The sequence below is a fragment of the Cherax quadricarinatus genome, chromosome 5, assembly GCF_038502225.1.
Source record: "Cherax quadricarinatus isolate ZL_2023a chromosome 5, ASM3850222v1, whole genome shotgun sequence".
Lineage (NCBI taxonomy): Eukaryota > Metazoa > Arthropoda > Malacostraca > Decapoda > Parastacidae > Cherax > Cherax quadricarinatus.
The window spans coordinates 64,273,391-64,287,536 of NC_091296.1; the positions used below are offsets into that span (position 1 = coordinate 64,273,391).

The 14,146-nt window shown below is 40.5% G+C and overlaps 1 protein-coding gene across 4 annotated transcripts in view; it reads right to left on the reverse strand.

The window, feature by feature from the left end:
- The window catches only part of LOC138855208 (uncharacterized), a 279,887-nt gene that overhangs the window by 2,998 nt on the left and 262,743 nt on the right, over positions 1–14,146 (reverse strand). For all 4 annotated transcript variants that reach the window (XM_070103287.1, XM_070103276.1, XM_070103267.1 and 1 more), the window contains 2 exons: positions 8,537–8,722; positions 431–532 (listed from right to left, as the gene is read on the reverse strand). In XM_070103287.1, the coding sequence (XP_069959388.1) occupies positions 431–532; positions 8,537–8,722 (288 nt within the window). The remainder of the gene's footprint in view (positions 1–430; positions 533–8,536; positions 8,723–14,146) is intronic.

Genomic DNA, 14,146 nt, shown 5'->3' on the forward strand with positions numbered 1-14,146 from the left:
CAAGTAATCGGACAAGAACCAATATCACATTTCGAGTTATAAAATTGACGAAAGGGCACCTGCACAACCTGGTAACAATCCAACCTCAAGATAGGGTACACCAGTGACGAAAGTTTGAAGACTAACGAAAGAGACATTCTCCCTCTATGAATGAAAACCTGGGATAAACTTTACATGTGATTTTTCAAAAAATATACGAAATATTAAAAAAATAATGCTATAACTTTATTTTATTGCCTATTTTGACGATAAAATGCTTTTTAAAGCATTTTCTGACAAACCTCAATTTTTAGCTAAAATTGGGTCTAGGGGAAAGATATCAGCAACCCCCCCCCTAGGTAACCCTGCCATTATGGAGGCATACATAATAATGATAATAATATTGAATTTTGTGTCTTTATATGATTTGCCAAGGTGTAGAAAAGAGTACCTCCTCTGGCTCCATGCTGGAGGTTGGCTTCTGGGTGCCCTGCACGTTCTCCAGACCCATCATGGAGAGTCTCCTCGTTGTCTCCGTCAGGTGGGGGTCATTCTGCAAGAGGGACAGATAAATGCTGTACAGCTTCAGTTTTTGACGCGTCTCTTACACAAGCATCTGGAACTTTTGTTCGTGCATGCCATCATCAGGAAATTATTTGTATTATTCTCTTTAGCAAAGTTGGATACATCAGAAGTGTGCTGCTATCTTACTAGATACATCAACAGTGTGCTGCTGTCTTGCTAGATACATCAACAGTGTGCTGCTATCTTACTAGATACATCAACAGTGTGCTGCTATCTTACTACATACATCAACAGTGTGCTGCTATCTTACTAGATACATCAGCAGTGTGCTGCTATCTTACTAGATATATCAACAGTGTGCTGCTATCTTACTAGATACATCAACAGTGTGCTGCTATCTTACTAAATACATCAGCAGTGTGCTGCTATCTTACTAGATATATCAACAGTGTGCTGCTATCTTACTAGATACATCAACAGTGTGCTGCTGTCTTACTAGATACATCAACAGTGTGCTGCTATCTTACTAGATACATCAACAGTGTGCTGCTATCTTACTAGATACATCAACAGTGTGCTGCTATCTTACTAGATACATTAGCAGTGTGCTGCTATCTTACTAGATACATCAACAGTGTGCTGCTATGTTACTAGATACATCAACAGTGTGCTGCTATCTTACTAGATACATCAACAGTGTGTTGCTATCTTACTAGATACATCAACAGTGTGCTGCTATCTTACTAGACACATCAACAGTGTGCTGCTATCTTACTAGATACATCAACAGTGTGCTGCTATCTTACTAGATACATCAACAGTGTGCTGCTATCTTACTAGATACATCAACAGTGTGCTGCTATCTTACTAGATACATCAACAGTGTGCTGCTATCTTACTAGATACATCAACAGTGTGCTCCTATCTTACTAGATACATCAACAGTGTGCTGCTATCTTATTAGATACATCAACAGTGTGCTGCTATCTTACTAGATACATCAACAGTGTGCTGCTATCTTACAACGTACATCAACAGTGTGCTGGTATCTTACTAGATACATCAGCAGTGTGCTGCTATCTTACTAGATACATCAACAGTGTGCTGCTATCTTACTAGATACATCAACAGTGTGCTGCTATCTTACTAGATACATCAACAGTGTGCTGCTATCTTACTAGATACATCAACAGTGCTGCTATCTTACTAGATACATCAGCAGTGTGCTGCTATCTTACTAGATACATCAGCAGTGTGCTGCTATCTTACTAGATACATCAACAGTGTTCTGCTATCTTACTAGATACATCAACAGTTTGCTGCTATCTTACTACATACATCAACAGTGTGCTGCTATCTTACTAGATACATCAAAAGTGTGCTGCTAACTTACTAGATGCATCAGCAGTGTGCTGCTATCTTACTAGGTACATCAGCAGTGTGCTGCTATCTTACTAGATACATCAACAGTGTGCTGCTATCTTACTAGATACATCAGCAGTGTGCTGCTATCTTACTAGATACATCAGAAGTGTGCTGCTATCTTACTAGATACATCAACAGTGTGCTGCTATCTTACTACATATATCAACAGTGCTGCTATCTTACTAGATACATCAGCAGTGTGCTGCTATCTTACTAGATACATCAGCAGTGTGCTGCTATCTTACTAGATACATCAGCAGTGTGCTGCTATCTTACTAGATACATCAACAGTGTGCTGCTATCTTACTAGATACATCAACAGTTTGCTGCTATCTTACTACATACATCAACAGTGTGCTGCTATCTTACTAGATACATCAACAGTGTGCTGCTATCTTACTAGATACATCAGCAGTGTGCTGCTATCTTACTAGGTACATCAGCAGTGTGCTGCTATCTTACATCAACAGTGTGCTGCTATCTTACTAGACACATCAACAGTGTGCTGCTACCTTACTAGATACAGCAACAGTGTGCTGCTATCTTACTGCATACATCAACAGTGTGCTGCTATCTTACTAGATACATCAGCAGTGTGCTGCTATCTTACTATATACATCAACAGTGTGCTGCTATCTTACTAGATACATCAACAGTGTGCTGCTACCTTACTACATACACCAACAGTGCTGCTATCTTACTAGATACATCAGCAGTGTGCTGCTATCTTACTAGATACATCAGCAGTGTGCTGCTATCTTACTAGGTACATCAGCAGTGTGCTGCTATCTTACTAGGTACATCAGCAGTGTGCTGCTATCTTACTAGATACATCAACAGTGTGCTGCTATCTTACTAGATACATCAGCAGTGTGCTGCTATCTTACTAGATACATCAGAAGTGTGCTGCTATCTTACTAGATACATCAACAGTGTGCTGCTATCTTACTACATATATCAACAGTGCTGCTATCTTACTAGATACATCAGCAGTGTGCTGCTATCTTACTAGATACATCAGCAGTGTGCTGCTATCTTACTAGATACATCAGCAGTGTGCTGCTATCTTACTAGATACATCAACAGTGTGCTGCTATCTTACTAGATACATCAACAGTTTGCTGCTATCTTACTACATACATCAACAGTGTGCTGCTATCTTACTAGATACATCAACAGTGTGCTGCTATCTTACTAGATACATCAGCAGTGTGCTGCTATCTTACTAGGTACATCAGCAGTGTGCTGCTATCTTACATCAACAGTGTGCTGCTATCTTACTAGACACATCAACAGTGTGCTGCTACCTTACTAGATACAGCAACAGTGTGCTGCTATCTTACTGCATACATCAACAGTGTGCTGCTATCTTACTAGATACATCAGCAGTGTGCTGCTATCTTACTATATACATCAACAGTGTGCTGCTATCTTACTAGATACATCAACAGTGTGCTGCTACCTTACTACATACACCAACAGTGCTGCTATCTTACTAGATACATCAGCAGTGTGCTGCTATCTTACTAGATACATCAGCAGTGTGCTGCTATCTTACTAGATACATCAGCAGTGTGCTGCTATCTTACTAGGTACATCAGCAGTGTGCTGCTATCTTACTAGGTACATCAGCAGTGTGCTGCTATCTTACTAGATACATCAACAGTGTGCTGCTATCTTATTAGATACATCAGCAGTGTGCTGCTATCTTACTAGATACATCAACAGTGTGCTGCTATCTTACTAGATACACCAGCAGTGTGCTGCTATCTTACTACATATATCAACAGTGTGCTGCTATCTTACTAGATACATCAACAGTGTGCTGCTATTTTGCTAGATACATCAGCAGTGTGCTGCTATCTTACTAGATACATCAACAGTGTGCTGCTATCTTACTACATACACCAACAGTGCTGCTATCTTACTAGATACATCAGCAGTGTGCTGCTATCTTACTAGATACATCAGCAGTGTGCTGCTATCTTACTAGGTACATCAACAGTGTGCTCCTATCTTACTAGATACACCAGCAGTGTGCTGCTAGCTTACTACATACATCAACAGTGTGCTGCTATCTTATTAGATACATCAGCAGTGTGCTGCTATCTTACTAGGTACATCAACAGTGTGCTCCTATCTTACTAGATACACCAGCAGTGTGCTGCTATCTTACTACACACATCAACAGTGTGCTGCTATCTTATTAGATACATCAGCAGTGTGCTGCTATCTTACTAGGTACATCAACAGTGTGCTCCTATCTTACTAGATACACCAGCAGTGTGCTGCTATCTTACTACATACATCAACAGTGTGCTGCTATCTTATTAGATACATCAGCAGTGTGCTGCTATCTTACTAGGTACATCAACAGTGTGCTCCTATCTTACTAGATACACCAGCAGTGTGCTGCTATCTTACTACATACATCAACAGTGTGCTGCTATCTTATTAGATACATCAGCAGTGTGCTGCTATCTTACTAGATATACCAGCAGTGTGCTGCTATCTTACTACATACATCAACAGTGTGCTGCTATCTTACTAGATACATCAACAGTTTGCTGCTATCTTACTACATACATCAACAGTGTGCTGCTATCTTACTAGATACATCAACAGTGTGCTGCTATCTTACTAGATACATCAGCAGTGTGCTGCTATCTTACTAGGTACATCAGCAGTGTGCTGCTATCTTACATCAACAGTGTGCTGCTATCTTACTAGACACATCAACAGTGTGCTGCTACCTTACTAGATACAGCAACAGTGTGCTGCTATCTTACTGCATACATCAACAGTGTGCTGCTATCTTACTAGATACATCAGCAGTGTGCTGCTATCTTACTATATACATCAACAGTGTGCTGCTATCTTACTAGATACATCAACAGTGTGCTGCTACCTTACTACATACACCAACAGTGCTGCTATCTTACTAGATACATCAGCAGTGTGCTGCTATCTTACTAGATACATCAACAGTGTGCTGCTATCTTACTATATACATCAGCAGTGTGCTGCTACCTTACTAGATACATCAACAGTGTGCTGCTATCTTACTAGATACATCAACAGTGTGCTGCTATCTTACTAGATACATCAGCAGTGTGCTGCTATCTTACTAGGTACATCAGCAGTGTGCTGCTATCTTACTAGATACATCAACAGTGTGCTGCTATCTTACTAGATACATCAGCAGTGTGCTGCTATCTTACCAGATACATCAGCAGTGTGCTGCTATCTTACTAGATACATCAACAGTGTGCTGCTATCTTACTAGATACATCAACAGTGTGCTGCTATCTTACTAGATACATCAACAGTGTGCTGCTATCTTACTAATTACATCAACAGTGTGCTGCTATCTTACTAGATACATCAACAGTGTGCTGCTACCTTACTAGATACATCAACAGTGTGCTGCTATCTTACTAGATACATCAACAGTGTGCTGCTATCTTACTAGATACATCAGCAGTGTGCTGCTATCTTACTAGATACATCAACAGTGTGCTGCTATCTTACTAGATACATCAACAGTGTGCTGCTATCTTACTACATACACCAACAGTGCTGCTATCTTACTAGATACATCAGCAGTGTGCTGCAATCTTACTTGATACATCAGCAGTGTGCTGCTATCTTACTAGGTACATCAGCAGTGTGCTGCTATCTTACTAGGTACATCAGCAGTGTGCTGCTATCTTACTTGATACATCAACAGTGTGCTGCTATCTTATTAGATACATCAGCAGTGTGCTGCTATCTTACTAGATACATCAACAGTGTGCTGCTATCTTACTAGATACACCAGCAGTGTGCTGCTATCTTACTACATACATCAACAGTGTGCTGCTATCTTACTAGATACATCAACAGTGTGCTGCTATCTTGCTAGATACATCAGCAGTGTGCTGCTATCTTACTAGATACATCAACAGTGTGCTGCTATCTTACTACATACATCAACAGTGTGCTGCTATCTTACTAGATACATCAGCAGAGTGCTGCTATCTTACTAGATACATCAACAGTGTGCTGCTATCTTACTAGATACATCAACAGTGTGCTGCTAACTTACTACATACACCAACAGTGCTGCTATCTTACTAGATACATCAGCAGTGTGCTGCTATCTTACTAGATACATCAGCAGTGTGCTGCTATCTTACTAGGTACATCAGCAGTGTGCTGCTATCTTACTAGATACATCAACAGTGTGCTGCTATCTTACAAGATACACCAGCAGTGTGTTGCTATCTTACTACATACATCAACAGTGTGCTGCTATCTTACTAGATACATCAACAGTGTGCTGCTATCTTGCTAGATACATCAGCAGTGTGCTGCTATCTTAATAAATACATCAACAGTGTGCTGCTATCTTACTAGATACATCAACAGTGTGCTGCTATCTTACTAGATACATCAACAGTGTGCTGCTATCTTACTAGATACATCAGCAGTATGCTACTATCTTACTAGATACATCAGCAGTGTGCTGCTATCTTACTAGATACATCAACAGTGTGCTGCTATCTTACTAGATACATCAACAGTGTGCTGCTATCTTACTAGATACATCAACAGTGTGCTGATATCTTACTAGATACATCAACAGTGTGCTGCTATCTTACTAGATACATCAACAGTGTGCTGCTATCTTACTAGATACATCAACAGTGTGCTGCTATCTTGCTAGATACATCAGCAGTGTGCTGCTATCTTACTAGATACATCAACAGTGTGCTGCTATCTTACTACATACATCAACAGTGTGCTGCTATCTTACTAGATACATCAGCAGAGTGCTGCTATCTTACTAGATGCATCAACAGTGTGCTGCTTTCTTACTAGATACATCAACAGTGTGCTGCTAACTTACTACATACACCAACAGTGCTGCTATCTTACTAGATACATCAGCAGTGTGCTGCTATCTTACTAGATACATCAGCAGTGTGCTGCTATCTTACTAGGTACATCAGCAGTGTGCTTCCATCTTACTAGGTACATCAGCAGTGTGCTGCTATCTTACTAGATACATCAACAGTGTGCTGCTATCTTATTAGATACATCAGCAGTGTGCTGCTATCTTACTAGATACATCAACAGTGTGCTGCTATCTTACTAGATACACCAGCAGTGTGCTGCTATCTTACTACATACATCAACAGTGTGCTGCTATCTTACTAGATACATCAACAGTGTGCTGCTATCTTGCTAGATACATCAGCAGTGTGCTGCTATCTTACTAAATACATCAACAGTGTGCTGCTATCTTACTAGATACATCAACAGTGTGCTGCTATCTTGCTAGATACATCAGCAGTGTGCTGCTATCTTACTAAATACATCAACAGTGTGCTGCTATCTTACTAGATACATCAACAGTGTGCTGCTATCTTACTAGATACATCAGCAGTATACTACTATTACTAGATACATCAGCAGTGTGCTGCTATCTTACTAGATACATCAACAGTGTGCTGCTATCTTACTAGGTACATCAGCAGTGTGCTGCTATCTTACTAGATACATCAACAGTGTGCTGCTATCTTACTAGATACATCAAGAGTGTGCTGCTATCTTACTAGATACATCAGCAGTGTGCTGCTATCTTACTAGATATATCAGCAGTGTGCTATCTTACTAGATACATCAACAGTGTGCTGCTATGTTACTAGATACATCAACAGTGTGCTGCTATCTTACTAGATACATCAGCAGTGTGTTGCTATCTTACTAGATACATCAACAGTGTGCTGCTATCTTACTAGATACATCAACAGTGTGCTGCTATCTTACTAGATACATCAACAGTGTGCTGCTATCTTACTAGATACATCAACAGTGTGCTGCTATCTGACTAGATACATCAACAGTGTGCTGCTATCTTACTAGATACATCAGCAGTGTGCTGCTATCTTACTAGATACATCAACAGTGTGCTGCTATCTTACTAGATACATCAACAGTGTGCTGCTATCTTACTAGATACATCAACAGTGTGCTGATATCTTACTAGATACATCAACAGTGTGCTGCTATCTTACTAGATACATCAACAGTGTGCTGCTATCTGACTAGATACATCAACAGTGTGCTGCTATCTTACTAGATACATCAACAGTGTGCTGCTATCTTACTAGATACATCAGCAGTGTGCTGCTATCTTACTAGGTGCATCAGCAGTGTGCTGCTATCTTACTAGGTACATCAGCAGTGTGCTGCTATCTTACTAGGTACATCAGCAGTGTGCTGCTATCTTACTAGGTACATCAGCAGTGTGCTGCTATCTTACTAGGCACATCAGCAGTGTGCTGCTATCTTACTAGGTACATCAGCAGTGTGCTGCTATCTTACTAGGCACATCAGCAGTGTGCTGCTATCTTACTAGATACATCAACAGTGTGCTGCTATCTTACTAGATACATCAGCAGTGTGCTGCTATCTTACTAGGTACATCAGCAGTGTGCTGCTATCTTACTAGGCACATCAGCAGTGTGCTGCTATCTTACTAGATACATCAGCAGTGTGCTGCTACCCTTTTCTATATGTTAAAGGCCCCTCAAAAATTTAGGGGGTGGAATCCCCTTACCTGCTGCGCTGGCTCTGATGCTGCTGCGGGCGGAGTGGTGGGCGGTGTGGTGTGGCACTTGTGGTCCTGGAGTGGGAGTGGGTGGTGAGTGGGGTGGTGGGCGGGGCTGCGGGAGTGGGCGGCCTCATCCTCACTGCTACCCTCAGTGTACAGCTCCTCTCCACTGATCCAACTCTCCTCCTCTTCCTGTCCACAACGAAGGAGAGTTCGAAGAGATATATAAATCAACCAGCAGATAATTCTAAGGTGATTATGTAATGAGTGGAATAATAATGTGTTGAGTAGGATAATTATGTCAGTGTAATTATGTGGTGAGTGTCGTCAGGCACCCTTACATTATGTGTGTCGTCAGGCTCCGGGGAAGGGGAAGCCTTGATGCTGAAGGGCTCTTGATCCATGGAATCGGAGCTCCTCTTTCCCCTCTGGGATCAAACCTGACTGTAAGAAGACCTCTTAAGGGTTTAACGCTTCCCCGCATGATCACTATGGTTACTGTTGTAGTGTCTGATGTAGTGAGCTACACGACACTAAGTAACTTGGCACAGCTTCATCCTCGGATCAAACATGATTACCTCCCACACCTGGGAGCATTTAAACTCATGCGGGTTTACCGCTTATTTTTTATAGTAATAATAATATATTATTACTAATATTATTATTGCTATGATTTTTTTTTTTACATTTCAAGGGAAGCGGTAAACTCTTGGGGAGTAAAAACAGCGCCTTAGCAAGTGGGATTTAATCAGATTCGATTAATGGCATTAAGGACAGCTCCAATTCCTCTGATCAAGAACCCTTCATTTGGATACCGGAGAAACTGATCAGAGATCAGTAGGAATATTCTGAGTCATCACAACACGACTCCTTGGAAGAGGGGCTCTTCATTCAAGGATTCTGAGCAACCCCTCCCTTTCCTGGAATCAAATTTCATGAGTTCCCATTTACTGAGGCGCTTAGAATAATAATAATAACAACAACAATGCTAATAATAATAATAATAATAATAAATAATAACAATTGTAATAATAATAATAATAATAATAATAATAATAATAATAATAATAATAATAAAAGTTGTCTTTGTAGTTAAAATTAAATATTCATGTTTTATATATTATATCAGGGTTCCTGTACTGCTGGGCGGCATTCAAATGAATGAGGAACTAAATTTTATATTCCCATTTCAGTGTAATCACTTACCCTACTTCAAATGTTCCTACCCATTTCTTTCCATTTCTTCAGTCGTCCTCTTTACACCTAGCACAATCAACAACTTGTAGATACGGGAAGCAACCCTATTCGCTGAACCGGTACCTATCACTGTGTCCCGTCACAATCCAGCTCTCCCATTAGTTGACTTCAACTCGAACAAGCAAGCCAATCATCACCGCGTCCCTAACAATATAAAAGGATTACCCCATGTGGATGTGTCTACTGACTGTTCTCACTTATGAGAAGTTTCAACCTTATATTTTTGATCTTAACCATATTGGCACCTACAATCTTGATGTATCCAATCTGTGCTTTTCTGCGAATTATTCGTATGAGGTACCAAAAAATTTTGCGCGATTAATCATTGTTTTGGTATCATAATCGAACTAGACTATGTTGATCATGTCGTATTTAAATTCCATCATGTTCGCATTCAATCGCTCGTAGATTCCCTCTTCTACAGGATCAAAGTATTTGATTATTTTCAAAAACACCCATCTACCGGGCGGAGTTAATACACACATTATAATGAGACCAAGGAAAACTATTATTATGGTCATGACGATCGCTATAAAAAGAGAAAAATAATTTCTCTCTGCCATGTCTTACAAGAAGTCAATAAAATCCTTTTTAAAAAATTCTTCCCACTCGTTAGTGGCATTGACTACCTTTCTTGTGACGTTATAATAGACAACCGCGATGTAGGGAACGTAATCTTAGAGCCCCATGGCGGGGTCAGTCACGGCACACCCATATATATTTTCCAATCTATATATGTTATCCTCGTGACTGTTCTTGAAATTCCACCTAACATGGTAAGTCCAGGAGCCTGTTTTTAGTATCCTTCCCGAGATATCAAACCACTTAACTTGAGCTCCACGTATGATGGCTAAGATGTTCCCCGGACCACCATAAGGGCATTCTAAAACCCTTGCTTCCTCAGGCAGAGTCAGGAGCTCCTCGTAAATTACGCGCTTGCTGCTTGTTAAATAGTTTGGCAACATCCGTGTGACGGAACTGCTTCCTAATCTGTCGCCATTCATATCGCCTAATTTTAGCAGATCAATTACGTGATGCTTATTTAACCAAACTTGTCTTATACGCGCACGGAGACCCCATTTTTCTCTTAATTCCGGCTTTACATTACCATATTTATATTCCTTAACTGACTATGGAATATCACCGAAGGAAATTATGGCATTACATCTCATAGGAGACAGTATCCTTTTCATCTGTAATGTTGATGTTTGATTCCCAACAACAAGCCACAGAGAATTATATTTTATTAACATTTTGATAGTTTCTATCCCTGCGCCCTTTACCTTGTCAAGTTGTGTAAAACATCCACTCTTGGCAATCAAATCATCACAGTAAACCAATTAAGACTTTTCATTAATGGCTAGACCCCAACCTCCGGTACTCTCCTTGTATTTATTCCATTTCACGAACATTAAAATTTGGAAATGATCGGCTTCGTGGATGTCTGCGATTGTCATTTCAATTTGCCTTATGAGCCTAACTTTCTTCGGGCACTGAGTCTCTAACCCCGAGTTTCCAGTGAAAACCTTGCCACCTACCGGTTCAGGATACTCGTGGAATTCAAAATCCCCAAAAATTCTGGTTATGTTCTTAATCTACCGATCCCTTATAGAAAACGTAAACTGGTCAAAATTTATGATAAGGTTGCCTATTTTTCCATTAAGACCCCGAAAATCTGGAGTTCTTATGTAATCATACGCAGCGCAGAGATATATATAGAATTTGTTGAAGGGCAATATTGAACGATCGGTAAAAATTTCGTAATAACCAGGAAAGAGTTCTGGATCAAAGTCCATCTATTAGTGAAAAGTTTGCCCTTAGTGTGTGTATATAAACTTATTTTTGAGTAGAGAAAACATCGCTCTTCCCCAAGTATCTTTGCTACCTGTTATGATCCGTCTTGTCTCGCTCACCATATTCAATTTGAATTCCATGTATACATCATAATTTTATGCATATACATGAATATGATTATTATATTCACATATTCTCTTGTCACAGATATACAGGATAGTTTATTGTGCGTCTGATGAATGGTTCACGCTAACGTCTAGGGCTACTGTTAACGTAATCCTGTCCGGCTAATTTAATTATTACCCAAAAGCCAAAAAGGATCCCTTTCCACAGTATGCCACTCTAGGTGATTTTTAAGTAAACTTAAATCTTGGAGTATCTTCTTCTCTTTATCTTCTTTCTAGTTTCCTTTGCTTTCTTTAAAGGGTAAGAGCTGCATGTCGGCCCTACGCTTTCCGTGGGTCTTGCCCAGCCCGAACGAAGTAACCTGTTGGTTTCGCGGCCCAGTAAGCCCGACTAACCTCGTCATAATTGAGCTGCACCGAAGTGAGGTCTTTCTCGACTCTCTCCTCAAGACTCATGCTATCTTCATCACTAAGGTGGTCCTAAAAATCGTCTTCATCTGATAAGAGGAAGGTGTGACCAGGATCAGGGGGCATTCCCTCATCACCTGACATAGCAGGCAGGACACTGCTGCCAGAGGCGCCGGCTGGCAGTGACTCGTAAAAACCGCCAGAGCATCTAGCAGAGCCTAGAGCGGCCACAAGACAGACAGCGATGAAAAGGAATTTTTAGAAGTTAGAAAACATTGTCGCAGGTGTTTTGTGATTAGTTACCTGAAGTTACTCTAGACATTAATGACAACGAGGCAATTAGATTATTATTATTCATTTAGGCAAGTTGGAATCTCAATATTGTTACCCCTCAAGGGAGGTTCCTTGATGCTACTGAGGGGCTCTTGATATAGGGCATTGGATCTGTGCTTCAATTCCCTGAATTAAGTTTGAATGCCTTCCACCCCCCGACCACAGGCGCTGTATAATCCCTACGGGTTTAGCGTTCCCCATGATAATAAGAGTAATAATCAATACTGTTACATATATGCGAAGCGTATGTAAGCGTAAGACGTAAGCTCGATCCTCCGTCCGCTAGGGTTGAGAAAGATGTGTCAATGCGCTAAATGACCCATACGGGCTTAGAGATTGACATGAAAGCTACAGCAGTGAAATCATCTTCAGGTGTTCAGTCCCTCAGTTTTGAGAAAGCCATTTTACATTGATCTTTAAAGACTGACTCCCTCAGTCTGGAGAGATCAATGTAAAAATCAGAAAACTGAAGAAGGTGACTCATATACTGTACTGAAAAAAGAGGTGAGGTGTAGCAGTGGAGACGGTGACATGAGAGGCGGGGGCCCACTAGTGAAAGTGATAGTTCAGTGGTGGTGAAAATGACAGTTTAGTAGTAATGAAGATGAAAGTTCAGTAGTAGTGAAGATGAAAGTTCAGTAGTAGTGAAAGTGACAGTTCAGTAGTAGTGAAGATGAAAGTTCAGTAGTAGTGAAAGTGACAGTTCAGTAGTAAAGATGAAAGTTCAGTAGTAGTGAAAGTGACAGTTCAGTAGTGAAAAATGACAGCTCAGTAGTAGTGAAAGTGACAGTTCAGTAGTAGTGAAGATGACAGCTCAGTAGTAGTGAAAATGACAGCTCAGTAGTAGTAAAAATGACAGCTCAGTAGTAGTGAAAATGGCAGCTCAGTAGTAGGGAAGATGACAGCTAGATAGTAGTGAAGATGACAGTTCAGTAGTAGTGAAGGTGACAGTTCGGTAGTAGTGAAGATGACAGCTCAGTAGAAGTGAAGATGACAGTTCATAAGAGTTACTGTTCCGACTCTCAGAACAGAATATATGCTCAGACTTGGTATATACATTCAAAAAGATATGCACCCAACATCAACGTAGTTTGCTTTGAAACTCGGTCCCTCTCTTTGAAACACGCTGTATATATATTTAAGAATACACGTATATTCAAGGATACACCGCTCAACTCACATCCGAAAAGACCAGGGTTCAACAATGGTGGGAAAGACAAGATGTATACCTGCTGCTGCTGCTGCTGGCCCTGGTCGCCCAGCAGGAGATAATTATATACCTCAGAGTCAGCAGACCTGAGGGCCACATCTTAGACAGGAGGACCTTAAAAAATGCCAAGGAAATACACCAACCACACTGCTCGGCTTTCCAGGTTATGTTGCTATTATCTCTCGTTATTAATAATCCCAGGAGTTTTTTTTTTTTTTTTTTTTTTTTTTTTTTTTTACACAGGGTTTGACAAGGTTAAGGATCCCTAGCTTTATTGACAGCTATTTACAGGTTAAGGATTCCTAACTTTATTGGCAAGCTAAGAGCTGTTACCTACACCAGCTCATTTGAAAGCATTTTTATTGTTATGAGACATACAAGTAGGGAACAGGATGAAGTTGGAGCCACCTGTGGGCCAGCATTTTCATTTGATTATCTCGTTGACATCATTATGCTGTACGAATGTGTTCCATACTCGAGTCATCCTGG